At 48.1% G+C, this 23,988-nt stretch overlaps 3 protein-coding genes and 1 non-coding gene across 4 annotated transcripts; 2 read left to right on the forward strand and 2 right to left on the reverse strand.

The window, feature by feature from the left end:
- The first annotated feature begins 6,829 nt into the window (after nucleotides 1–6,829).
- LOC109755573 (organic cation/carnitine transporter 7) lies at nucleotides 6,830–10,233 on the forward strand. Its single transcript, XM_020314467.4, has 6 exons — nucleotides 6,830–6,977; nucleotides 7,602–7,870; nucleotides 8,392–8,629; nucleotides 8,796–9,333; nucleotides 9,410–9,612; nucleotides 9,691–10,233. Exons 2-6 carry the CDS (start codon nucleotides 7,602–7,604, stop codon nucleotides 9,913–9,915), a joined length of 1,473 nt encoding a protein of 490 aa, XP_020170056.1. The 5' UTR covers nucleotides 6,830–6,977; the 3' UTR covers nucleotides 9,916–10,233.
- Nucleotides 10,234–10,522: 289 nt separating this feature from the next.
- On the reverse strand, nucleotides 10,523–10,595 carry TRNAE-CUC (transfer RNA glutamic acid (anticodon CUC)). Its single transcript has one exon. It is a non-coding gene; the product is annotated as a tRNA-Glu (tRNA).
- A 262-nt stretch (nucleotides 10,596–10,857) lies between these two features.
- On the forward strand, nucleotides 10,858–15,210 carry LOC109755575 (protein STRUBBELIG-RECEPTOR FAMILY 5). The gene is made up of 16 exons (XM_020314470.3): nucleotides 10,858–10,972; nucleotides 11,090–11,228; nucleotides 11,352–11,423; nucleotides 11,532–11,597; nucleotides 11,698–11,769; nucleotides 11,864–11,935; nucleotides 12,114–12,185; nucleotides 12,279–12,347; nucleotides 12,598–12,663; nucleotides 12,744–12,964; nucleotides 13,091–13,353; nucleotides 13,634–13,899; nucleotides 13,976–14,096; nucleotides 14,180–14,316; nucleotides 14,393–14,549; nucleotides 14,653–15,210. Exons 1-16 carry the CDS (start codon nucleotides 10,873–10,875, stop codon nucleotides 14,785–14,787), a joined length of 2,028 nt encoding a protein of 675 aa, XP_020170059.1. The 5' UTR covers nucleotides 10,858–10,872; the 3' UTR covers nucleotides 14,788–15,210.
- Nucleotides 15,056–20,542, reverse strand: LOC109755574 (TORTIFOLIA1-like protein 2). Its single transcript, XM_020314469.4, has 8 exons — nucleotides 20,283–20,542; nucleotides 18,843–19,599; nucleotides 17,974–18,168; nucleotides 17,790–17,892; nucleotides 17,023–17,645; nucleotides 15,893–16,591; nucleotides 15,612–15,793; nucleotides 15,056–15,503 (listed from the first exon to the last, which is right to left on the reverse strand). The coding sequence occupies exons 2-8, from the start codon at nucleotides 19,467–19,469 to the stop codon at nucleotides 15,443–15,445; spliced, it is 2,490 nt and encodes an 829-aa protein (XP_020170058.1). The 5' UTR covers nucleotides 19,470–19,599; nucleotides 20,283–20,542; the 3' UTR covers nucleotides 15,056–15,442.
- Nucleotides 20,543–23,988: the final 3,446 nt, after the last annotated feature.

The raw sequence follows: 23,988 nt of genomic DNA on the forward strand, positions 1-23,988 counted from the left end.
AAGTTTGGGGATCCGATGCTTATGTCAAGAAACTTCAACCTGAAAAGCTCGAACCCAAGTCGGAAAAATGCGTCTTCATAGGATACCCTAAGGAAACCATTGGGTATACCTTCTACCTCAGATCTGAAGGCAAGATCTTTGTTGCCAAGAATGGGTCCTTTCTGGAGAAAGAGTTTCTCTCGAAAGAATTAAGTGGGAGGAAAGTGGAACTTGATGAGGTGATAGTCACCCCTTCCGAACCGGAAAGTAGCGTAGTGCGGGAAGATGTTCCTGTGGTGCCTACACCGACTGGGGAGGAAGTTAATGATGATGATCATGAAGCTTCAGATCAAGTTACTGCTGAACTTCGTAGGTCCACAAGGACACGTTCCGCACCAGAGTGGTACGGCAACCCTGTCCTGGAAATCATGTTGTTGGACAACGGTGAACCTTCGAACTATGAAGAAGCGATGGCGGGCCCGGATTCCGACAAATGGCTAGAAGCCATGAAATTCGAGATAGGATCCATGTATGAAAACGAAGTATGGACTTTGACTGACTTGCCCGATGATCGGCGAGCCATAGAAAATAAATGGATCTTTAAGAAGAAGACAGACGCGGATGGTAATGTGACCATCTATAAGGCTCGACTTGTCGCTAAGGGTTATCGACAAGTTCAAGGGGTTGACTACGATGAGACTTTCTCACCCGTAGCGAAGCTGAAGTCCGTCCGAATCATGTTAGCAATTGCTGCATTCTATGATCATGAGATTTGGCAAATGGACGTCAAAACGGCATTCCTTAACGGCTTTCTTAAGGAAGAATTGTATATGATGCAGCCGGAAGGTTTTGTCGATCCTAAGAATGCTAACAAGGTATGCAAGCTCCAGCGCTCCATCTATGGGCTGGTGCAAGCATCTCGGAGTTGGAACATTCGTTTTGATGAGATGATCAAAGCGTTTGGGTTTACACAGACTTATGGAGAAGCCTGTGTTTACAAGAAAGTGAGTGGGAGCTCTGTAGCATTTCTCTTATTATATGTGGATGACATACTATTGATGGGAAATGATATAGAATTCTTGGAAAGTATAAAGGCCTATTTGAATAAGTGCTTTTCAATGAAGGACCTTGGAGAAGCTGCTTATATATTAGGCATCAAGATCTATAGAGATAGATCAAGACGCCTCATTGGTCTTTCACAGAGTACGTACCTTGACAAGATATTGAAGAAGTTCAATATGGATCAGTCCAAGAAGGGGTTCTTGCCTGTATTGCAAGGTGTGCAATTGAGCACGGCTCAATGCCCGACCACGGCAGAAGATAGAGAAAAGATGAGTGTCATCCCCTATGCCTCGGCCATAGGGTCTATTATGTATGCCATGCTATGTACCAGACCTGATTTAAACCTTGCCGTAGGTTTGGTAGGAAGGTACCAAAGTAATCCCGGCATGGAACACTGGACAGCGGTCAAGAATATCCTGAAGTACCTGAAGAGGACTAAGGATATGTTTCTCATTTATGGAGGTGACGAAGAGCTCGTGGTAAAGGGTTACGTCGACGCTAGCTTCGACACAGATCTGGATGACTCGAAGTCACAAACCGGATACGTGTATATTTTGAATGGAGGGGCAGTAAGCTGGTGCAGTTGCAAGCAAAGCGTCGTGGCGGGATCTACATGTGAAGCGGAGTACATGGCAGCCTCAGAGGCAGCGCAAGAAGCAATCTGGATGAAGGAGTTCATTACCGACCTAGGGGTGATTCCCAATGCGTCGGGCCCGATGACTCTCTTCTGTGACAACACTCGAGCTATTGCCCTTGCCAAGGAGCCCAGGTTTCACAGAAAGACCAGGCATATCAAGCGTCGCTTTCCATTCGTGAAAGTGTTCAAAATGGAGACATAGATATTTGTAAAGTACATACGGACCTGAATGTAGCAGATCCGTTGACTAAACCTCTCCCTAGAGCAAAACATGATCAACACCAAAACTCTATGGGTGTTCGATTCATCACAATGTAACTAGATTATTGACTCTAGTGCAAGTGGGAGACTGTTGGAAATATGCCCTAGAGGCAATAATAAATGGTTATTATTATATTTCCTTGTTCATGATAATTGTCTATTGTTCATGCTATAATTGTGTTATCCGGAAATCGTAATACATGTGTGAATATATAGACCATAACGTGTCCCTAGTAAGCCTCTAGTTGACTAGCTCGTTGATCAACAGATAGTCATGGTTTCCTGACTATGGACATTGGATGTCATTGATAACGGGATCACATCATTAGGAGAATGATGTGATGGACAAGACCCAATCCTAAGCATAGCACAAAAGATCGTGTAGTTCGTTTGCTAGAGCTTTTCCAATGTCAAGTATCATTTCCTTAGACCATGAGATCGTGCAACTCCCGGATACCGTAGGAGTGCTTTGGGTGTACCAAACGTCACAACGTAACTGGGTGACTATAAAGGTGCACTACGGGTATCTCCGAAAGTGTCTGTTGAGTTGGCACGGATCGAGACTGGGATTTGTCACTCCGTATGACGGAGAGGTATCTCTGGGCCCACTCGGTAATGCATCATCATAATGAGCTCAATGTGACTAAGGAGTTGGCCACAGGATCATGCATTATGGTACGAGTAAAGAGACTTGCCGGTAATGAGATTGAACAAGGTATTGGGATACCGACGATCGAATCTCGAGCAAGTAACATACCGATTGACAAAGGGAATTGTATACGGGATTGATTGAATCCTCGACATCGTGGTTCATCCGATGAGATCATCGTGGAACATGTGGGAGCCAACATGGGTATCCAGATCCCGATTTGGTTATTGACCGGAGAGGCGTCTCGGTCATGTCTGCATGTCTCCCGAACCCGTAGGGTCTACACACTTAAGGTTCGGTGACGCTAGGGTTGTAGAGGTATTAGTATGCGGAAACCCGAAAGTTGTTCGAGTCCCGGATGAGATCCCGGACGTCACGAGGAGTTCCGGAATGGTCCGGAGGTGAAGAATTATATATAGGAAGTCCAGTTTCGGCCACCGGGAAAGTTTCGGGGGTTATCGGTATTGTACCGGGACCACCGGAAGGGTCCCGGGGGTCCACCGGGTGGGGCCACCTATCCCGGAGGGCCCCATGGGCTGAAGTGGGAAGGGAACCAGCCCTTAGTGGGCTGGGGCACCCCCCTTGGGCCTCCCCCTGCGCCTAGGGTTGGAAACCCTAGGGGTGGGGGCGCCCCACTTGCCTTGGGGGGCAAGCCACCCCCTTGGCCGCCGCCCCCCTCAGATGGGATCTCCAGGGTGGCCGGCGCCCCCCCCCCCCAGGACCCCTATAAATAGAGGGGGGGAGGGAGGGCAGCAGCACCACAGCCCCTGGCGCCTCCCTCTCCCCCTGCAACACCTCTCCCTCCCGCTTGCGCTTGGCGAAGCCCTGCCGGGATCCCCGCTACTTCCACCACCACGCCGTTGTGCTGCTGGATCTCCATCAACCTCTCCTTCCCCCTTGCTGGATCAAGAAGGAGGAGACGTCGCTGCTCCGTACGTGTGTTGAACGCGGAGGTGCCGTCCGTTCGGCGCTCGGTCATCGGTGATTTGGATCACGACGAGTACGACTCCATCAACCCCGTTCACTTGAACGCTTCCGCTCGCGATCTACAAGGGTATGTAGATGCACTCCTTCCTTCTCGTTTCTAGTATACTCCATAGATGGATCTTGGTGATGCGTAGAAAATTTTAAAATTCTGCAACGATCCCCAACAGTGGAATGGGCTTCTGTGACCTGAGGTTATTTAATCAAGCACTTATAGCAAAACAAGCTTGGCGTTTATTGGTTAACTCGGACTCGTTATGTGCTAAGGTAATGAAGGCAAAATATTATCCTCAGGGTCATCTTCTTGACACGAATTTTTCAGTCAACCTCGGTGACGTGGCAAGGTATTGTGCATGGTCAGGGACTCCTTAGAAATGGTGTCATTTGGAGGGTGGTTTATGGAGGGAATATAAATATTTGGAGGGACAATTGGCTTCCAAGGATTTCTGGCCTCAAAATTTCTGGCAAGAAGAACATATCAAGACTAAAATGGGTTTCAGATTTATACAAGAACGAGTCCAGGGATTGAGACGAAAATATCATTAGACATCTTTTTTATCCTCATGATGCGGAAGAGATCTTGAAGTTGCGGATCCAATCCTTAGGGTATGGTAATTTCATTACTTGGCATTTTGAAAAGAATGGACTATTCTCTGTGAAGAGTGCGTACAATCTGGCGTTAAAGCTTAAGGATCGGAAAGAGAATGTTGGGCAATCTTGTACTGCTATTAACGGAGAAAGGAGGTTGTGGGATATTATTTGGAAGGACAACATACCACAAAACATTAGAATTTTTGGATGGCGTGCAGCATCTGATAGCCTAGCGATTCAGGTTAATAAAGTTTGACATCATCAAGCTACCATGCATACTTGCTCTATCTGCAGGGTTGAGGATGAGAGCACTTTCCATGCTCTTGTTTCTTGCCGCAAGGCTCGTGCACTTCGGTTGGCGTTGAGGAAAGTTTAGAATTTGGTAGGGGAAGAGGCTTTCAATTATTCAGGGTCGGACTGGTTACTTATTTTATTAGACCAGTTAAGTTGTTCACAAAGGGAGCACATTTTGTTTCTTTTCTGGCCAGCATGGCACTTGAGGAATGATTTGATTTTTGGGAAAGGAAAGGAAACCGTTACAGGATCCGCTATGTTTCTAGAAAGCTACTGGTCTTCCTTTTCGTCGTGTCAGCCTACAAATGAGGTAGTCACCAATTACAAAGGAAATGAGGTGGTGGCTTGTTTTGGTCAAGTAATACTGTTGTGAAATCCAAAGAGGTGTGGCGGTCGCCTCCTTCTAGCCACATCAAGATCAATGTTGATGCAAGTTTTGTGGAGAGTTTAAGTGTTGCCAGCGTTGGGGTGGTGGCCAGGAGTTGTATGGGTGATATCATTGTCTCATCTTGGGACTTTATTGAGTTATGCTCTGGTGTGGATGAAGCGGAGCTTCGAGCATGCCTTGATGGGCTTTATATCAGTATTTCTCTTAACATGCCGATTATTTTGAAAACTGATTGTGCGTTTGTGGCTTCTTTCCTTGCAAATGAAAGTTCTAACAGATCCCCGCTCGTTGACCTCAAGAAGGAAGCGCTTAGCATCATCAAGCTTCTGGTATAACTTCAAGTTGTTAAAAAATAAATAGAAGAGCCAATTCAGTAGCACATGAGATTGCTAAATTTAGTTTTGATAATAGATCTGATGGTTTTCTTTTTAATAATTTCTCACCCTGCATGGCGTCTGTTGTTATGAATGATTGTAAGACATTTTAATTAATTAATATATGGAGGGGTGTTTTCAAGAAAATCCAAGAAAGATGAAAGTGATGGATGTACTTGACAAAGAGAACTTGTAAACATTAAAGCTAGGGCTGGCTAAAAAGCGGATTTAATACCAATATCTCAAGAAGAATCAACTGGTCAGCAGTTGATCCTCTTCTGACTAATTCTTCTAGGTATAGTTGTTAAAGAAATTGAAATGTGCCGAAAAGGAGTAATTTGGAATCGTGTATCCGCTCAACCTTCTGCCTTGTTATTTTCCTTTATTCTTGAGTGGGATTTTGAATAGTAGATGCAATATCGGGAAACGTGTGCTACCTTAGAATAATTATGCGTGGGAATGAAAACTTTCCTAACTAGTGGGAAATGGTTTAGATCATTTAGAATTAGCTTTTCCTTGAGCTCCAACCAGAGGGAGAAGAGTGAGTGATTCCTTGATAGCGAGACTACAAAAGGCAGTCAACAACATCTGGTATACTCTGTCTTTCAAGCCTCTATTAACTTCAAAGATAAGCCTCTGGAAAGTCGGAAATATGTAAGCTAGCAGCAAGGAAAAGTTGTCTTCTTTCATGGAATCCCCTTCCTTTCCACCTGTTGTATTGGTGGAAGCCGTAGGCACCAAAACAATGCATTGATGGAGCACTATGATCACGGTGGTGCTCCAGGACAAGAAGGGTTGAGTTCAAGTTTGATATCAAGTTCAAGTTGAAGCCCAAGTACTAGAGAAACCGTCTTCGAAAGCTGGAACAGAAACATCATGCCAGATTATGGTGTGACCACATTTTCTCGTGTTGCTCGACATGAAATATATTCCAGGGGGATTCTCTCCTCCCCTGAGAATAATCGACTACAGCAGAGCCAACTTCAAGGCGGGTAAGAAGTCTTTGTTTAGGGTTTGTGTCCTACTGAGGAAGGCGAGGCGGCGACGACTCCTTGAAGATGGAATAAGGTTCTCTCCGCCTAGCACCCGTCTCGTGGGCGCGTCTCGCGTAGTCGGAGGAGCATGTGGAGGTGTATCTCACACGGATCTCATGGGATTTGATCGGTGTTTGTCTTCAGTGGATCTGGTCTTTGTTCGTGTGCGTTCGTGTGTCTTCAATTTAGATCCTTTCTGTCTACGCTTCATTAGTGTCACTCGTTGTTCTGGTGCGCTAGTTGTTTGGGGTCTTAGCACGAGGACTTTCCGGCTGTCTACTACAACATGATTTTCCCTACACCGGTGAGGGAGTGCGATGACGGTGATGCGCCTTCGGCTAGCTCGAGTGCTTGTGGTCGTTGCTAGGTGGTGGTCTAGGATGATGGATGTAATTTTCGTTACTCCTTATTTCTTTGTACTGCATAGATGTTTGATGAATACTAGATCAGAATTTTTACCAAATAAAGTAGAGACATAAAATTTTCTTGTATATGAAGTAAATTGACATTTTTCTAGCCCTTTTGGGCACAATATCCTTAGGCGTAAAGCACACTCATGATAACCGCTACTTAGGCGTGAAACGGACGTTTTCTTTCCATTTTCGTCGTCTTCAGGAAAAAAAAGGAAAAATAACGAGCCGCCCGCACCCGACCCGGTCGTCGCGTCCGTTCCCGGCGACTTGGAGGCCGCCGGCGCCGGCCCCCTCCTACCTACCCCGACGAGGTACTCCTCCCCGCCGAGCTCCCTCCGCCCCTCCCCGTCTCCCCCTCTCTCCGCTCCAGCCGCCGTGCTCCGCCCTCGTAACACGCTCGATTTGAGCCGGTTCCCGTCCGGCGACGCGTTGCCGGCCCCAGCGAGCAGTCCGGCCTGAATGCGCGACTTGTTCAGCCGAGGATCCGCAGCCCGGGCTTGAGACCCAGGTCTCCTAGATTCGTAAATCTGATCCGGTGGTCTGCTTATCTTTCTGTTAGCTGCTTGTGTTTAGGAAGCTAACTGAAAATCGTTGGGTTAGTCTGTCAGCCATTGTATTCCTTTGGTAGTACACAACTTTAGGTCTATATCTGTGTTGAGCAAGGGGGCTGTCTACACTCTGGCAGCATGAATCCCAGAGAGTAGAGTGCTGGTTGGTACTGTCTGGAATTTGCTGTCTTTTGGATTATCAAATCAGAGAAATATGGTCCTTAAGCTTATTTTTACTTCTGATGATGGAGGATCCCAGACTGCACGAATCTCATTTTACTTCTGATGCCTCCTTAATGGAAAAAGAGAGACTTTTCTGCCAATGCAGTATGATAACAAACATGAAACCGATTAATCCATGAATCGTGCTGTTTGCTCATTTTTCAGATGGAGGACGGTGTGTCAACTTATACTGTCGATGAGGCGCTTGTGTCCATGGGGTTCGGAAAGTTCCAAGCGTTCGTGCTTGCCTATTCCGGGATGGCCAAGATCTCAGAGGCGATGGAAATGATGCTTCTGTCGTTTGTTGGGCAGTCGGTTCACGCTGAATGGGGGCTTTCTGCACAGGAAGAGAGTTTCATCACAAGTGTTGTATTTTTAGGGATGCTTGTAGGAGCATACTGTTGGGGCTTAGTTTCGGACAACTACGGGAGAAGGTAGGTCCTTTCCTGCTTTTCCATTGTTTATTTATTGGAAATTTGTCTTTCAAATACATTCACCCTAACAGCGGAATTTATGCTCTGGAATTTACCTAGGCATACACAATTGAGCCAAGCAATGTTTTGGAATGATGCTTCATTAATACTATGGGCATAAATATATAATCTTTCACTTGATAACTTTAGTCTAGTTTAGTTGAGTTTGACTAATTAGGATGTCTTCCAAGAGAGGCAGGCTAATACAATCCCTGTCTATGGTAGAGCTTGCCGGCGCGATAACTCTCAAGTTGAGAGCCAAGAGGTTGCTGCATATCACATATGGGATGTTGGTTGGGAATCTTCATACCAGACTAGTTACGTTGAATCTGCATACCAGACTAGTTAAGTTTAACTAATTAGGATGTCATCTGGGAGAGGCAAATAAATACATTTTTAGGATATCTATTTTTGTCTGCAGTTCATATTTTACATGCTGTAAGTATTTTCTTCCTCATTGTTGCTACTTCGTACTTCTCCAGGGTTGGGTTCAACTTCACAGCCCTTGTAACCGGTGGGGCTGGTCTTCTCAGTGCCTTCGCGCCAAACTATTCATCTTTGATTGTACTAAGATTTTTTGTTGGTGTTGGACTGGGTGGTGGACCAGTTCTATCTTCTTGGTTTCTAGAGTTTGTCCCTGCTCCTAACCGAGGAACTTGGATGGTCATCTTCTCAGCATTTTGGACCATTGGCACAATACTGGAAGCTTCGCTTGCTTGGGTAAGTTCCTACATTTTTGCAAAAGTAATACCATTGTCTGAGTGATCTAGTGAAATTCTTGTTGGCACAATAGATCGAACCACACAAACATTCACTCTAATTCGTAACTGTGCTATTGAAAAAACAGACACGGCAATTTGCAGGCACTAATCCGCTTAATTTGCAGGCTGTGATGCCAGCTTTTGGCTGGAGGTGGCTGCTAGCGCTCTCATCATTGCCATCATTTGCCCTACTACTCTTCTACCCATTGACACTCGAGTCACCAAGATACCTATGCATGAAGGGCAGAATAGCTGATGCAGTGCATGTTATGGAAACAATGGCACGAGTAAACCGTGTAGCTCTCCCTTCTGGGAGGCTTAGTGCTGGCCATCGAGTGGAGCTCCACGAGATGGCAGATTCAGCAGAATCTGCGCAGTTGGTTTCAGGTAGGAAAACAAACCCTGTCGATCACGCCAACAAACCTGGGATTGGGGGCCTGAATGCCATCTTAAGGCTTTTGTCCCCAAATCTAATTAGATCGACTCTTCTTCTTTGGACTGTCTTTCTCGGTCTCGCCTTCTTGTACTATGGTCTTGTTCTGCTAACCTCGGAGCTGAGTCATGGAAATAGGATCTGTGGCTCAGAAGGAGCAGTAACAGTTGAAACAACCCACTCAACTGATGTTAATCTCTACAGGAATGTATTCATCACTAGCTTTGGAGGTATATATGCTTTCTCCTATGGTCAGTCATTTTTCCCAGAGTATCCTTCTTATTCTCGTCATGTTGATCGACGCAGAGGTTCCCGGCCTTATTCTGTCGGCCGCCATCGTGGACAAGTTCGGACGCAAGCTCTCGATGTCCTCGATGCTCTACATCAGCTGCCTGTGCATAGCTCCTCTCATGTTCTCTCAGACGGAATCCCTGACGACCGTCTTCCTGTTCGGAGCGCGCATCTGCATCTCCGCCAGCTTCATCGTCCTGCACATCTACGCCCCCGAGGTTTGTCCATGCCATAGCAGTACACTGTATTCTGCTAAATCTCTTTGGTCAAACGTCTCACACCATCGCCTCTTGCAGATATACCCGACAGCCGTGAGGGCTACGGGCGTGGGGTTCGCGAGCTCCATCGCCCGCTTCGGCGGGATCCTGTGCCCGCTCGTGGCCGTCGGGCTGGTGCACGCGTGCCACCAGACCGCGGCCATCGCGGTGTTCATCACAGTGATGCTCGTGTCGGCCGTCGCCGTGTCCTACTTCCCCCTGGAGACGAGCGGGCGGAAGCTGAGCGACCACATTGCGGCGTAGAGCGGGGCACCTGACAATGACATTGCTGCAGCTGCTATTGCCGCTGTCGGCATTAGACTCCCCAGATACACAGGGATCCTGCAGAGCTGGCACCAGGGATGGAAGCCGTTCAGTTTCTTTCCTTTTTTTAGGCCATATGTTTCCCTCTGCAAGAGCATACATATATAGAGAAATAGAAAGGGAAGGAGTAAAGTTGTTTTCGAGGTCTGGATGTTATTGTTGAATTACACTGGTTTCAGTAGATGATATGTACAATGATATTGTGACTTTTTCGAGGGGAAAATACAGTGCTGATAATCTGAAATGTCCGTTTTTGCACGCGGTCCGCATTTTATTTTATCCAAATATATGCCACCTGCTTCATCTAGCAGAGAAATTAGTCTCTGCATTTTGTCCATCAATCATCGAATTCCTCCATTATCATTATTTTTGCTCTCAGTTTAATTTGTGCACGCAAATATGCTCTCTGACTCCTACCAATCGATGTATCTCTCCTTACTTGCAAAAAAAAAAAAAGCTTATTAACAGGATTAAAATAGGATATTTCTTATAAAAACATAATTAGAAAATGTTGCATTTCTGCAGTAGTAATAAAAACTAAAAAGAATTCCGTCGCCGGGACTTGAACCCGGGTCTCTCGGGTGAGAGCCGAGTATCCTAACCACCTAGACTACGACGGATCTTGTTGATATGAATCTCGATTAGTCTTGTTACCGCCATCGCCCCGGCCCGGGCAGGTGAGATGGAACCTTCAAAACGAGGGGCTTCCCGCCACTCTCGCCGCCCGGCCGGCGCCATCTTCCTCCCGCCCTCGCTCGCGCCTCCCTCCCAATTTTAGAAACCCACATCCACATGCCCAGGCGCCATCTCCGCCATGAGCGAGAGGAGGAGAGGTGACCTCCTCCTGCATGCCCCCAGACACGCCTCCCTCCCTCGCTTGGTCCCCGTCCACCCGCCATGGCCCGTCCACGGCGGCAGGTGCCCGGCGGCCTCGCCGCCCTCCTCCTCCTCTCCGCGGTGGTCGCCGTCGCGGCGGCCAAGACCGACCGGGCCGACGGTGAGCGAGAGAGACCGGGAATTTCTCTCCCGTTTCCTGCCTTCTGAACATTACATTGCCAGCCCATACGTAGGTTCTGAAGAACATTTTGTGACGTTTCCCGCCATGTTTCGTCAGTGGAGGCGCTGAACGTGCTCTTCACCAGCATGCACAAGCCGTCCAAGCTGGACAACTGGAAGGCGGACGGCGGCGACCCCTGCGACGACGACGACGGCTGGAGAGGAGTCGACTGCAGCGACAATTCCGTCACCAAAATGTAATATTTTTTGTCAAACAAAGCTTCTTGCTCAACACCATTGTGAAATCCCAAGCCCCCTCTTTCCTCACACAGAATGTTTAACAGCTTTGTTTTCTGGCTTGATCGCTCTGCATGGAGCAGTGACCTGTCAGGGCTCGACCTCACCGGCAACCTCGGCTTCCAGCTGTCCAGCCTCAAATCGGTAACCAAATTGTGAGTCATGCCCAACTGTGAACCCAAATATTCTCTCCGGTTCATCGACCGCCGCCGCCCGTTGGTTGCGCAACTTAGTTCAGCTTTCCCTTCTTTTGCGTAGCACAGCGATGTGAGCGACAACAAGCTCAGCGGCGAGATCCCCTACTCTCTCCCACCCAACCTGGTTCAGCTGTAAGTTCATTTTCCTAGGTTTTTTTCCTTCCATAGTTGCTGTTGGCACGGGTAATCCCATTAGTTAAACCAGTGTGTTTTATGATATGTTGTGATACAGAAACCTGCAAGGGAATGCGTTTACCGGCGGGATTCCCTATTCGGTATCTCAGATGTCTGATCTAGAGACACTGTAAGAATCTATTTCATGTTGCTGTCTTTTTTTCCATGATGATTGTTTTTCTTGAATGAATCGGTCACCAAACTGCCTTTTCAACGGTACGCAGAAACGTCGGAAGCAATCACTTAAACGGGCAGTTAACGGACATGTTTACGCAACTTCCAAAGCTCTCAACAATGTAAGTTATGCATATCAAATTCAGTGATCATTGTAGTATTAACCTCTTGATAAATTTACCACAATTTTACTGGTTTGTTAGTAATGTCGCGGTAACAGATATTTAGCCTGTGATACTTGATTTGACCAGAGCTCGTTAATTTTCTTCTTACAGTCAGCAATTCTATTTGTGTCATCAGGGATCTCTCTGACAACCGCCTCTCCGGTAACCTGCCCCAGAGTTTCCAGCACCTCACAGGCCTCAAGACACTGTAAGGCACCTGTATTCTTAGGAACTTCACTGGCTATTTCTCCTTTGGATCAACAAATGACTGTCAATCTTTTCAAAATATATATATATCCAGGAACTTGGAGAGCAACCAGTTCACTGGTGATGTCGACGTTCTGGCCAAACTTTCTTCTCTGGAGGATCTGTAAGTATACCCCGAGTAAACACTGCCATCTCAAACCAATTTTATCTCCATGGTTAAAAGTGTATGCTTCTGATTAATTACTTCAACATGGAAATGCAAAAGAAGCAGTGTTGTTAATATAAATGCATGTAAAATTAATTCTTAATTTTGCTTACTTTACTTGAAAAGGTACTGATTCAAATCCATATATTTGCATGAGTGTGATGATTCAGAACTAAGCTAGAACGGTTTTCCTCCCTTTGTGCTCAAGGAATCTGCAGAACAACAAGTTCACCGGGTGGATTCCAAGTAAACTGAAAAAAATCGACAGCCTCAAGTAAGTGGTACCTGCACCCAACATTGCTCCTTTTGCACTACAATTTCATGAGTTCTGACAGTGCTAACTACATTCTCAAGGACTGGTGGGAACCAGTGGTCATCCAGGTCGGCTCCTCCTGGCATGGAGAAGGGGTCTTCGGCGGGAGCCTCATCGAGCAAAGAGAGTGACGTCGGGGTCAACGGTTTCTTTATCGGAGCAATGGTCATAGCTGTGCTCCTTGCAGCTGTTATTCTCTTGACAGTGTTACAGATGAAGCGATCCTCTCCCGTCTCGTCTCATTACTACATGGACGAGTCAGGTCAGAACCGACAATTTACGTTCCTTTCGACAAGAGCACGTTTACTGATGCAACCACCAGTAGTGTTTGCAGGTACTTCTACATTTTGGCTTGGGGTAATAAGGGTTCTTGTCTTCCCTTTTGCAGGCCATTCTTCAATAATCAGCATGAAGCCGCTGGAGAAATCGACGTCGATTGACAGTGTAACACTGCCTTCTGTGCCTTACAAGACGATGAACGACAACAAGTTTAACATGCTAAACAATTCTAGGCGGATCTTGGAACCGATCAGCCTGGTGACCTACTCATCGTCAGAGCTACAAGCGGCCACTGGCAACTGGCACAGTAGCAGGATAATAGGCCAGGGAATGGTCGGTCGGGTTTACAAGGCGAAATATGCCAACGGACAGGTAGGTCCTCATGGTTTCCCTCCAAATTCAGAGAAAAATAAACTATCCCACAATATCATCTCGAGAAGTCAATGTTGCCTAGGACTTATAGTTTCCTCTACAAAATGGTGTCAGATATGCATATAAAACATGTTGCAGCAAAATGCTGTTGAACTGAATGTTTTTGGCAGTTTATTTCTGTCAAGTGGCCTGAAGAAAAATTCTTGGAGAGTCAAGAGGCCTGAACATGATGACCATGTCCCATAATCGAAGCTTACTGTTTACCATGATGATTTTTCAGGTGCTGGCTATCAAGAAGTTTGATCCGCTGAGCTTCTCAGAGAGAAGCGACTTTGTGGAGCTTGTCACCTGCATTTCCAGGCTGCGCCAACCGAGCATCTGTGAGATTGTGGGCTACTGCGCGGAGCCCGGGCACTACATCATGGTGTATGAGCACCATATGAACGGGTCCCTCCATGAGTTCCTGCATTTGTCAGACGATTACAGCAAGCCTCTCACCTGGGATACCCGCGTTCGGATCGCTCTCGGTACAGCTCAGGCTCTGGAGTAAGTTGACAAGCAACACTGAAGCATAGTGAGTTCATAAGATAATTAAGATGCTAAAGGTTTTGTTTCTGTTTAGGTACCTGCATGAAATCTGCTCGCCTCGGATCATCCACAAGAACATAAAGTCATCCAATGTCTTGCTCGACGCCGACCTCAACCCTCACCTCTCCGACTGCGGCCTCGCATTCTTCTACGAGGTTTGCTTGTTTGCGCCATGAGACAACGATTTTCACTTGCTCGTAGAATGAGGGCAATCTTCCGACATGGAAATTCTCTGCAGGATCCAAACGAGAGCTTGGGGCCAGGGTACAGTCCCCCGGAGTGCACAAGGCCATCGGGTTACACGATGAAGAGCGACGTGTACAGCTTTGGTGTGGTCATGCTCGAGCTATTAACCGGCCGGAAGGCCTACGATAGGTAAAGCAAGCAGTTGTTTCCTGCAAAATTCCTGTGAACTGAAATGGTAATTTGTGAGCTGTTATCTGATCCCCAGCTCAAAGCCGATAAATGAGCAGTCCTTGGTCAAGTTTGTGACGCCGCAGCTCCACGACAGTGACGCCCTGGGATCGGTGGCAGACCCGGCCCTGCGCGGCCTGTACCCACCCAAGGCGCTGTCCCGCTTCGCCGACGTGATCGCCCGCTGCACCCAGGTTCAGCCCTCTCACTGAAATCCTCAGAAAAGCTGATCAGGTCTCACATGTAAAAATTAAATCTGAAAACTGCTCTTTGTTGGTGGCTGCAAAATGCCTGCAGTCTGACCCGCAGCTCCGGCCGCGCATGTCGGAGGTGTCGCAGGAGCTCACCAGCTGCGTCCAGCGCAGCGCCAGCAGCAGGAGGGGTGGCTTCCTCTACAGCGCGTCGATGCGCAGCGACGTCTCGGATTGGTGATGCCCGTCCATCTGAACATACTTACTAGAACAGCGTATGAGGGTAAGCAACACTGGTTAAGCTAGACAATGTAAAAAGTGAGTGTATGTGAGTGTGGGTGCTGCATTTTTCTACTGTAGTGAAATGTGTCATGTTTGAAAATGTAGTGAACATGTAACTGCACTGAGTCCTTCTTTCCCCGTGGTGTTTACCCATGTAAAGAGAGCACATGTAAGCAAGTCTGATACTTCACTGAAAAGAAAGCTTCTGGGCAAGCACAAGTAGGTAGTAACATCAAAGATCATCAGCACTGACATTTTGATCACAACATAAACTCACAAGCTCGTTGATCACCTCTCGCGAGAGAGCAAACTCCACACAAGGCTAAAACAGCAAGCGCCGTCTCAGCATTCTTCTTCTAATACACAACCACACGCACCACGACGAGTGTTCGAGAAAAGAAAACGAAGAAGGCTAAAACAACCACCACCTCTTCTGAGACCTAGTACACATATGATTAGCTAGCAAACCACTACTACTGACTTGCATACAGTAATCGAGACCTAGTATACATCGTCGCGACAAGAAAAGAAAACAATCTCACTAGAACATCACTGCAAGGACATTGCTTGATGCCTCAACACACACTAGGGTCACATCACAAGGGAGAAGTACTTCACATCACGGTGGCCATGACGACGGATTCGCTTCCCCTGGATACTCTGGTTGAGATTTTCCTGCAACAGCAGAATGGATGCATCCATCAGTAAAACAGGAAACCAAAATTGGGTGGCAGAAACTGGTGGAGCACTTGCTAGTCACTGTCCATGGACGACGTGGATTACCTGCAAGGGGCGGCCTCACAAGCCTTGGTCAGTTTAAATGCAAGCTGCACGATGGCGATTCTGACGGCTGGTTCTGTAGATCCGCTGGTTGCTGCTTCCTCCAGTGCTGAAAGGAACTCCCTCTGTGCTCTCGCGGACACAAAGACTTGGCTCGGCTTGTAAACCGTGCTTAGATCCACCACCTGGACGGACACACACAAATCAGCAAATGCACAACTGTAGTTCTTCAGACATGGAGACGATTGCAGGTATAAACAGATTGCTACTAGTACTTAGCTTACCTGCTGAATCCAAGGTAGGGCCAAGTCAAATAACTTTGTGTCAAGGAACTGGCCAGCAATAAGCCTTAAAAGTTCATTTGCCGTTTCACGCGACAACTTGTCAAGAACAGGCCCAGTTCTGTCCATCAGGTCAATCAGATCATCAGAATCACCATAGCTAAGGGCTTCAGCATATGCAGGCTCCATGCCGTCACAACCGCGAAACTCGCCAGCCTGACTAGAAGCACACAATGCATTTTGCAGATCAGGCTGATCACATGGACTCGTAAATGGAACCGGGAAGGTCCCCTTGACCCCAGATGCTCGACCCCTCACTGAACTTGGAATGTAACTTTCCTCTGAGCTCCCAGCCCCAGACTTCATAACTCGGTTACGAGCATGGGCCTTCAGAAATTCATGACCCTCTTTTACGCAAGTGCTCGTGCCCTTAGATGGTAGATCGTGAGCCCACTTCTTCTCTTGTTTCAAATGAGGAATTGTTGGTGGCCTAAAGTTGGCATCAACGGATGATCTAGGTGTCGAATTAGAAAGCCTGGGTGAAGAAGAGACACTCTGGTTCTTAAAACCCTTGGAGCCAGGAACTTGATAGCGGCTTTCACTCTGAGTAATTGTATACACAGTTTTGTCTACAGCATACTCCAAATTGTGTACTTTTGAGTTCAGCACTGACATGTTCTCCACAGAATTCGACATGAACTCCTACAGGAAACAGGTGTAAAAAAGGTAAGTGCGCTGTTGCTCCACAGTTGTTAGCACAAAAAAGGTGCTTTGGGAAGGCAATTTTGCATGCATCTTTACATACATGGTTTGTTCATAAGTATTTGTATACAACACAGCATTTTTCCATGTGAAAAATATGCATTATTTTTCTATAAATGATAGATGAGAACGATAATGGTAACCATTAACGTGAGTTCATGATCATGATTTTTATTACCAACATGAATTGCCCTTCTTTTTATCTAAACTCATCAGGTAACTAAAATAATATACATGCTGTTAACTTTTGAACTAAATCGTTACTGCGCTTTACTATTAAGATCACATAGATAAACATTGTGTAAATTGGGCAAGTATAGAGTGGAGTTAATTCAGCAAGATGACTCGCAACTAAAAGTTATGAGAATCACCTGCAAAAGATCAAAAAGATTTGCTTGCTTCCTTTCCATCTCTTGTAGTTGCTTCCTAATAAGGGCTAATTCTTTCGTCGCACTCAGACAACAAGTATGTGTGCCATGTGAAGTGACATCTGTAACAGTGGAGTCTATGCTCTTGGTCTCTCGAGCCCTAGGGCAAAGCTCAGTGACATCTTCAGTGACTTCCAGAGCAGAGGTGACATGCTTCGTCTCATAGCTCCTGCTGGCTACTTCTGATAAAGAGGAGCATTCTTGTTTATCATCCATAGGGTCATAGTCAGACTTGATGTCTTCATCTACAATTCCATAAGGACTTCCTTTTGCATATTTCAACATGCGGTTGCTGCCATATCCCTTTTTCCCAAGATCTGGCACTGTATTCTGCTTAGGGACTGATATCTCCACATGCCAGTCATTTGACTTCAAATGCTGCTGATTTGAGGCATTGTTTTGAGGTATCTTGTTGACAGACAATGGGGATCTCTTCTTTACCGAAGTGATAGAACTGCCACTTACAACAGATGCTGAAGGTGTAGGCTCAACTCTCCTAAAAGAAGTCGCTCTTGATCCACCATCATGTACACTTCTGGCATCATTATGGTCACCAAAAAAGTTTTCTGCTAGGGAAGAGAGAAGATTTCAGTACACATAATAGAAACAAAGCTAATTATGTTAGTTGAGTTATAATGCTTCATGAACAAAGCATTGATCTGCTTTCCTGCACACTAGACAGTGAGTTACTATGAAAGGAATATATATACCTTTTGTGGATGACCCAGCTTCTGAAGGTTCAGGAGTCTCAGAACCTGGGATAGCTTTCCACAACTGGATGGCATGGGTAATTGCATCACGCACCGGTTTTACCTATTATACGAAGCACAAACATCACTATAGCATATGCAAAAAAAAATGTCACTGCATCAATTTCACGATGCATGTACCTACCTTGTCAAATTTACAGCGTTCAAGGGATCGAAGGCAGGAAGTTCTGAAAGACGCAACCAAATATCCTGAGCTGACAGCAATACTTGAAAGAGCTAGAGAAGCTGCTTTCCTTGTAGTCCAGTCACTACTCTTCAGGGAATCCATAATACTTGTTAGTGCTGATGATAAAGCCTGCTCTGTAGAAGCACCTTCAGCCTACAAAAATTGGGACCACAGCAAAATAAGAACATCAACAGAATGCTAAGGTCAATCTCAAAGTTACAACTTACGACATAAAATTGAAGATGAAGATAAATAGATAATCACTCTGCTTCTAGAAAAAATATATTGTCTGAATTTCCAGCAGAAATAGATGCCATGCATACTAGCAGTGTGAAGCATACTCGGAGTGAACAAGCAACAGCGACACCCGACTTTTCAGGGCAAGCTAGATTTTGTGTGACAAACTACTGAGCAGCCATTAAATAACAGGTACTCTGTTATTACGAACTGTTGAGCAGCCATTACATAACAGGTGCTCTGTTATTACAAACTGCTGAGCAGCCATTAAATAACAGCTACTCTGTTATTACAATGAAGCATGCTTCCTTCCCATGATACTACTAATCACTAGTTTTTTTATAGCAATTAATGATGCATGCGATGACTACAAATCATTCAACTACCTAGACCATGTTCTGAAAGAAATGATGGACCTGAATGGCTGAACACATAAGAAACTGAAGATGATAAAAGCAAAGCCCTCATCTCAGCAAAACAAGCAAGGTAATCATGCCAAAATAGAGAGAACATATATGCAATAGTGCTGCTAGTGCATGAATGGGTTCAATTACAATGCAAATATTGATATAGGAGAGCAGTAGAGGGACCTGAACAATGCTTCTGAGCAGCTCGATCACGGCGGGCTTGGCCATGAAATGAGGGTTCTTGAGGATCTTAACAACACGCGCGAGCATCTGTGGCAGAACAGGGCCAGGGAAGTAGCTGCTCTCATCGATCACCTTGGCCAGGCAGAGCGCGGCCCCGGCCTGGACATACCTGTTCTGCTCACCCAGCGACTCGAACAGCGGCCGCACCAGCGCAACCAGCGCGGCGCCGCCGTCCCCGAACTCCCTGGCGCACGCCGAGAGGGTGCCGCAGGTGTCGACGCAGGCGTCCCGGACGACGGAGTCGGCGTCCTTGAGGCGCCTGACGACGCTGGCGACCAGCTTGGGGATGTGCGGCGCCAGCAGGGCCCCGTGCGACCGCGCCAGCGCGCCGATGGCCTTGACGCACTCCTTGCGCACCGCGCTCTTCTGGTCCGCGTCGGTGTCGATGACGCAGGAGAGGAAGGGGCCGACCATGTCGGGGGCCAGGGCGTCGACGGTGGCGTGCAGCTCGCTGAGGCCGATCTGGTAGGTGTCCCGGTCGGCGATCTTGTTGAGGGCGTGGACCAGCCTGTGCTTGAGCTCGAACGCCGCCTTGCCCTTGGACGGGGCGGCCGTGGTGGACTTCATCCCGGCGGCGGGGCGACGAGCTGGCGGGGGTCGGTCTCAGTGGCGGGTGCAGAAGGGGGCGGACGTCTTCATCTTCCCCTGGGGGTGGGGGCTGGGGGTGGTAGCTCCAACGCCACCCATGGCTTGGTCCCTGCAGAGCAAATTGAAATCGAGCAGGGTGAGATCGATCCATAGTTTTTTCAAAATTTGAACAACTGATGACAATAAATGGGGTGCGCCGGGATTCAGAAATCATCTGAAACTGGAACTGAAACAGGAAGCAAGTGAATCGAAACCAGGCGGACAGAGCGCTAGAGTAAATCGATACGGGCTGAGCTGACAGAAACCGCAAACGCATCATCCATCGCCGGCATGCGTATGTCGAGCTTGAGCTTGCGGTGGCGTATCAGTATCAGCAGCGGAACATCCCCAAACGTACGGTACGGCTAAACCCATTGAAGAACCCGCCCGCCCTAGGGACCGAACGAACGAATCTCACAGCAAAGCCGCGGAGAATCTGAACCGAACCCGCGGCAGTCCGCGAATCGGGGCACAAGCGGCGTACGAAGAGGGTTATCTTATCCCCTTCTCCCTCGCTCGGAACAGAACCAGAGGAAGTAGCTAGAGCACGGCGCAGGCGAGTCGCCCGGATTCGATTCGAACCCGCAGCGCGAGCGAGTTTGCTTCCCTCTGGGCTTGGCTTGGTTCGCGCCCCCCGGGCCGGAGGACGGAGGACGCGCGCGGCGCGAGCTGGAGCTGGCTGGCGACACGGGAGCAGAGCAGCGCCGCGGGCGAGGGGAGGGTGGAGGCAGTAGGGGAGCGGCAGGCACTTACAGCGGGAGCGGCGGCGGTGGCGCGCTATCCGAGCCTCCACCTCCCTCTCCGGCGCGAGAGCTGCCTGGCTGGGGAGAAGCCTCCGATCCGCCCTTCTTCCGCCACCGCCAGAAGGAGAGAGACACCACTACCACCACTAGCCGCGATTTGAATTCGAACTGGGCATGCGCCTGCGGTAACCAAGCCAAGCCAAGCCAAGCGAGCGAGCGGTGAAAATGGCAGCGTGCGTGCTGTCTCGCTTTTTTTAACCTTTTTACTTCTTTTACTTTCTCGTGAGCCCCTCTTTTTCGGCGAGGAGGGCGGCGGCCCCGAGGCAGGTGCTGCCGCGACGACTGCTGGTCAGCTCGCTGGGGCCCGCCCGTCATAGACGCGGGGGCGCGGCAGGCCGGGATTTCGAATTTCGCGGACGACGACGACGTGGCGGCTCCGTGCGGAACGTGGGCTCCGCGGCCGCTGGTCCCACGGCCAGGCGACCGTGTCTTTCCGGAGAGACACACGACGCTCCCTCTCGTCTTGTCCTGGAGCAGGCAGGCGGGGGCGGGGGCGGGGGCGGGGCCCGCGTGTAAGGGGCACAGCACAGTAGAGGTGGGATGGAAGACGCCAAGGAGGAGGAGGAGCGAGCAGTGGAACGGAGTGAGTGATGGCACAGGCTGCTTTGCCGGCCTAGGACCCGACCGCGCATTCAAATCTAAAACGTCTGCCCCGGTCCAACTAAAAATGGTTAAATCGAGTACTGCCTGCAGTACTGATGAGTCACTCGTTTTTTGAAATTTCAATAGGAATTTGCTTGGGTTCTTTTTTTTCTGAATTTTTCAAATTTGTACAATAAGTGCCCCACTCCATACAATACATAGGACAGCCCCTGACCATAGGTTCGGGTTGACAATGCACGGAATGTGCGGGCTAAGAGCATCTCCAACAGACGCGCTAGATTAGCCGCGCTGGAAAAAACAACTTTATAGCACGCGCGGGGCCGAAACTGACGCTAAAATCGCGCGTCCGGTAAAGTTGGTTCGGCGCGCTGAGGAAAACGGCATCGCGTGCTGTGTATTTGGTGCGCTAGCTCCCGCGCGCTAGACAGCGAATATTTGCGCGCGAGCGACCAACTGCCGCCCTGACCTCTCCGGCCGCCCCGCCCCGCGCAGCCACCGGCGAAATTGCACCGATGGAAGGCCGCGCCGACATCCCCCCAACCCCTCCCTACACCTGTGACCCCTCCGCCGCCACCGCCGTCGCAAACCCTAGCGCGAGGCCGACCTTCCGCTTCGCTGCCGGCGCCCCTCCTCCTCCTAAAACTTGTGGTTTAGGTGATTTTGAACTATGTCATGCATTTGAACTATGCTATCTTGCTTCAACTCATTATTTTGCATATTTGTTTATGTTTGAGATCATCATATTGTCAAATTGGTATGTGTTGTTTCATATTTCTCAAGTGTCGGCTCGTCGCGCGCTGGATTTTGCAGTGACTGCTGAAGCGCTACAGCGGCACGCTAAAATTTGCAGCGCCTGGAAAAGCAACCAACCTGCCCCGCGCGCGAAAACGCTATTTCGGTGTTGTAAAAGTTTTTTAGTGTGCCGCGCGACCGCACGTCTGTTGGAGATGCTCTAACACGGTCACGACTCACCACCGACCGACTTGCTTACCTGCATCATTTTTTGCCATTTTGCATGTGTGTCTCAGTCGGGCCTGCTCTGACGCCCCCGATTCAATCGTACACTAATCATACACGCAAACATGTACGATCAAGGTCAGGGACTCGCGGAAAGATGTCACAACACAACTCTAAACCCAAATAAGTCATACAAGTATGATATTACAAGCCAGGGGCCTCGAGGGCTCGAATACAAGTGCTCGATCATAAACGAGTCAGTGGAACCAACAATATCTGATTACAGACATAAGTTAAACAAGGATACCTTAAGAAGGCTAGCACAAAAATAACACGATCGAAGAGGCAAGGCCTCCTGCCTGGGACCTCCTAACTACTCCTGGTCGTCGGCGGTCTCCACATAGTAGTAGGCATCCTCGGAGTAGTAATAGTAGTCGGCGGGGTGGCATCTGGCTCCTGGGATCCACCATCTGGTCGCGGCAACCAGAAAGAAAGAAGCAGAAGGGGGAAAAGGGGTAGCAAAGCAACCGTGAGTACTCATCTGAAGTACTCGCAAGCATCAGATCTATACTAAGTATGCATTGGCATCAAATGGAAGGGTTGTATCTGTGGACTATACTGCAGAATGCCAGAATAGAAGGGGAAAAGCCTAACCTATCAAAGACTAGCATCTTCAAGTGTCTTCAAGCATCTTGCAGCATTCAGAAGAGTAAAGAATAGCATTTTATAATTAACAAGCATGTTGTAGTATTTACGCCCAGAGATCCTTCCTCGACTCCCTACGAGAAAGCAATCCCGGAGCCACATATCCATCACATATCTCAAGTATCCATTTCTAATTATAATAGATCAGGATACAAGTCTGAACGTCCGTTACCGTGGACACGGCTATTCGAATAGATAATCTTCCTTGCAGGGGTGCACCACGTTTTCCAAGACGCTTGATTACGCTGGCCGGACACACTTTCCTGGGTCAATGCTTGGCCTCGGAAGATCAACACGTCGCAACCCTACCTAGGCTCAGCAGAGAGGTCCCCGCCGGTCTACATCCTAAGCACTCTGGGGTCTTGGGCCCATCGCACATTGCACTCCGGGTCGTTGCATGCAGGGCGATACAGGCCACCGCCTCTGGGGCGCCGACCAGGCCATGCCGCAATGCTGAACTGGACGTCTGACAAAGCTTCGGCTGATACTACGACGCCGAGTGCGCATAACTGTTCCCGCGTGGTGGTTAGTGCGTATAGGCCAGTGGCCAACTCAGAACAAATATCCAAACCTGTTAGTGCATTATTAAATGAAGTGACGGCTGTCGGGACAAGTCCGGAGCTACCACCCCCTCCTGGGTGATACCGCTAAACAACCAGCCGCCACCGTAACATCTCGCGGTGCTCTCCTGACCCGCCCGAGTTTCACAGATATCTCTCGCGGGTGCTCACTGGGCCCGCCCGACTTTAACAAGGGCTGAAGTAAAGTCAGGGTAACTGTGTGTCCAAAACATCAGGCGAAAAACCCGAGGGATCACCCTCGATGGATTCCACTCGATGTAATCATCAAGGTGAACATATGAGGAATCACCCTCAAGGTCCACACTTGAGGTGTTGCACGACAGAGTCACATCAGGAGTGGCGAAGGAGGAATCACCCTCGACAAACCACGACCGATTAGCTACACTACAGAGATCTTGAAGGAAATATGCCCTAGAGGCAATAATAAAGTTATTATTTATTTCCTTATTTCATGATAAATGTTTATTATTCATGCTAGAATTGTATTAACCGGAAACTTGATACATGTGTGAATACATAGACAAAACAATGTGTCCCTAGTATGCCTCTACTTGACTAGCTTATTCATCAAAGATGGTTATGTTTCCTAGCCATAGACATGTGTTGTCATTTGATGAATCATTAGGAGAATGATGTGATGGACGAGACCCATTCCGTTAGCTTAGCATTTGATCGTTTAGTATATTGCTATTGCTTTCTTCATGACTTATACATGTTCCTATGACTATGAGATTATGCAACTCCCGAATACCGGAGGAACACTCTGTGTGCTACCAAACGTCACAACGTAACTGGGTGATTATAAAGGTG

Source organism: Aegilops tauschii, chromosome 5 (genome assembly GCF_002575655.3).
Source record: "Aegilops tauschii subsp. strangulata cultivar AL8/78 chromosome 5, Aet v6.0, whole genome shotgun sequence".
NCBI classification, from domain to species: Eukaryota; Viridiplantae; Streptophyta; class Magnoliopsida; order Poales; family Poaceae; genus Aegilops; species Aegilops tauschii.

What these genes read in the sequence shown, in the direction of transcription:
- LOC109755575 (XM_020314470.3), top strand. Translation starts at nt 10,873, where the DNA reads ATGGCCCGTCCACGGCGGCAGGTGCCCGGCGGCCTCGCCGCCCTCCTC. An exon ending in GGTACAGCTCAGGCTCTGGA is followed by an intron (nt 13,900 to 13,975) that starts GTAAGTTGACAA and finishes GTTTCTGTTTAG; the next exon opens with GTACCTGCATGAAATCTGCT. An exon ending in TGATCGCCCGCTGCACCCAG is followed by an intron (nt 14,550 to 14,652) that starts GTTCAGCCCTCT and finishes AAATGCCTGCAG; the next exon opens with TCTGACCCGCAGCTCCGGCC.
- LOC109755573 (XM_020314467.4), top strand. Translation starts at nt 7,602, where the DNA reads ATGGAGGACGGTGTGTCAACTTATACTGTCGATGAGGCGCTTGTGTCC. An exon ending in TCGGACAACTACGGGAGAAG is followed by an intron (nt 7,871 to 8,391) that starts GTAGGTCCTTTC and finishes GTACTTCTCCAG; the next exon opens with GGTTGGGTTCAACTTCACAG. An exon ending in TGCACATCTACGCCCCCGAG is followed by an intron (nt 9,613 to 9,690) that starts GTTTGTCCATGC and finishes CGCCTCTTGCAG; the next exon opens with ATATACCCGACAGCCGTGAG.
- LOC109755574 (XM_020314469.4), bottom strand. Translation starts at nt 19,469, where the DNA reads ATGAAGTCCACCACGGCCGCCCCGTCCAAGGGCAAGGCGGCGTTCGAG. An exon ending in TGCTCAGAAGCATTGTTCAG is followed by an intron (nt 18,169 to 18,842) that starts GTCCCTCTACTG and finishes CAATTTTTGTAG; the next exon opens with GCTGAAGGTGCTTCTACAGA. An exon ending in AACGCTGTAAATTTGACAAG is followed by an intron (nt 17,893 to 17,973) that starts GTAGGTACATGC and finishes TTCGTATAATAG; the next exon opens with GTAAAACCGGTGCGTGATGC.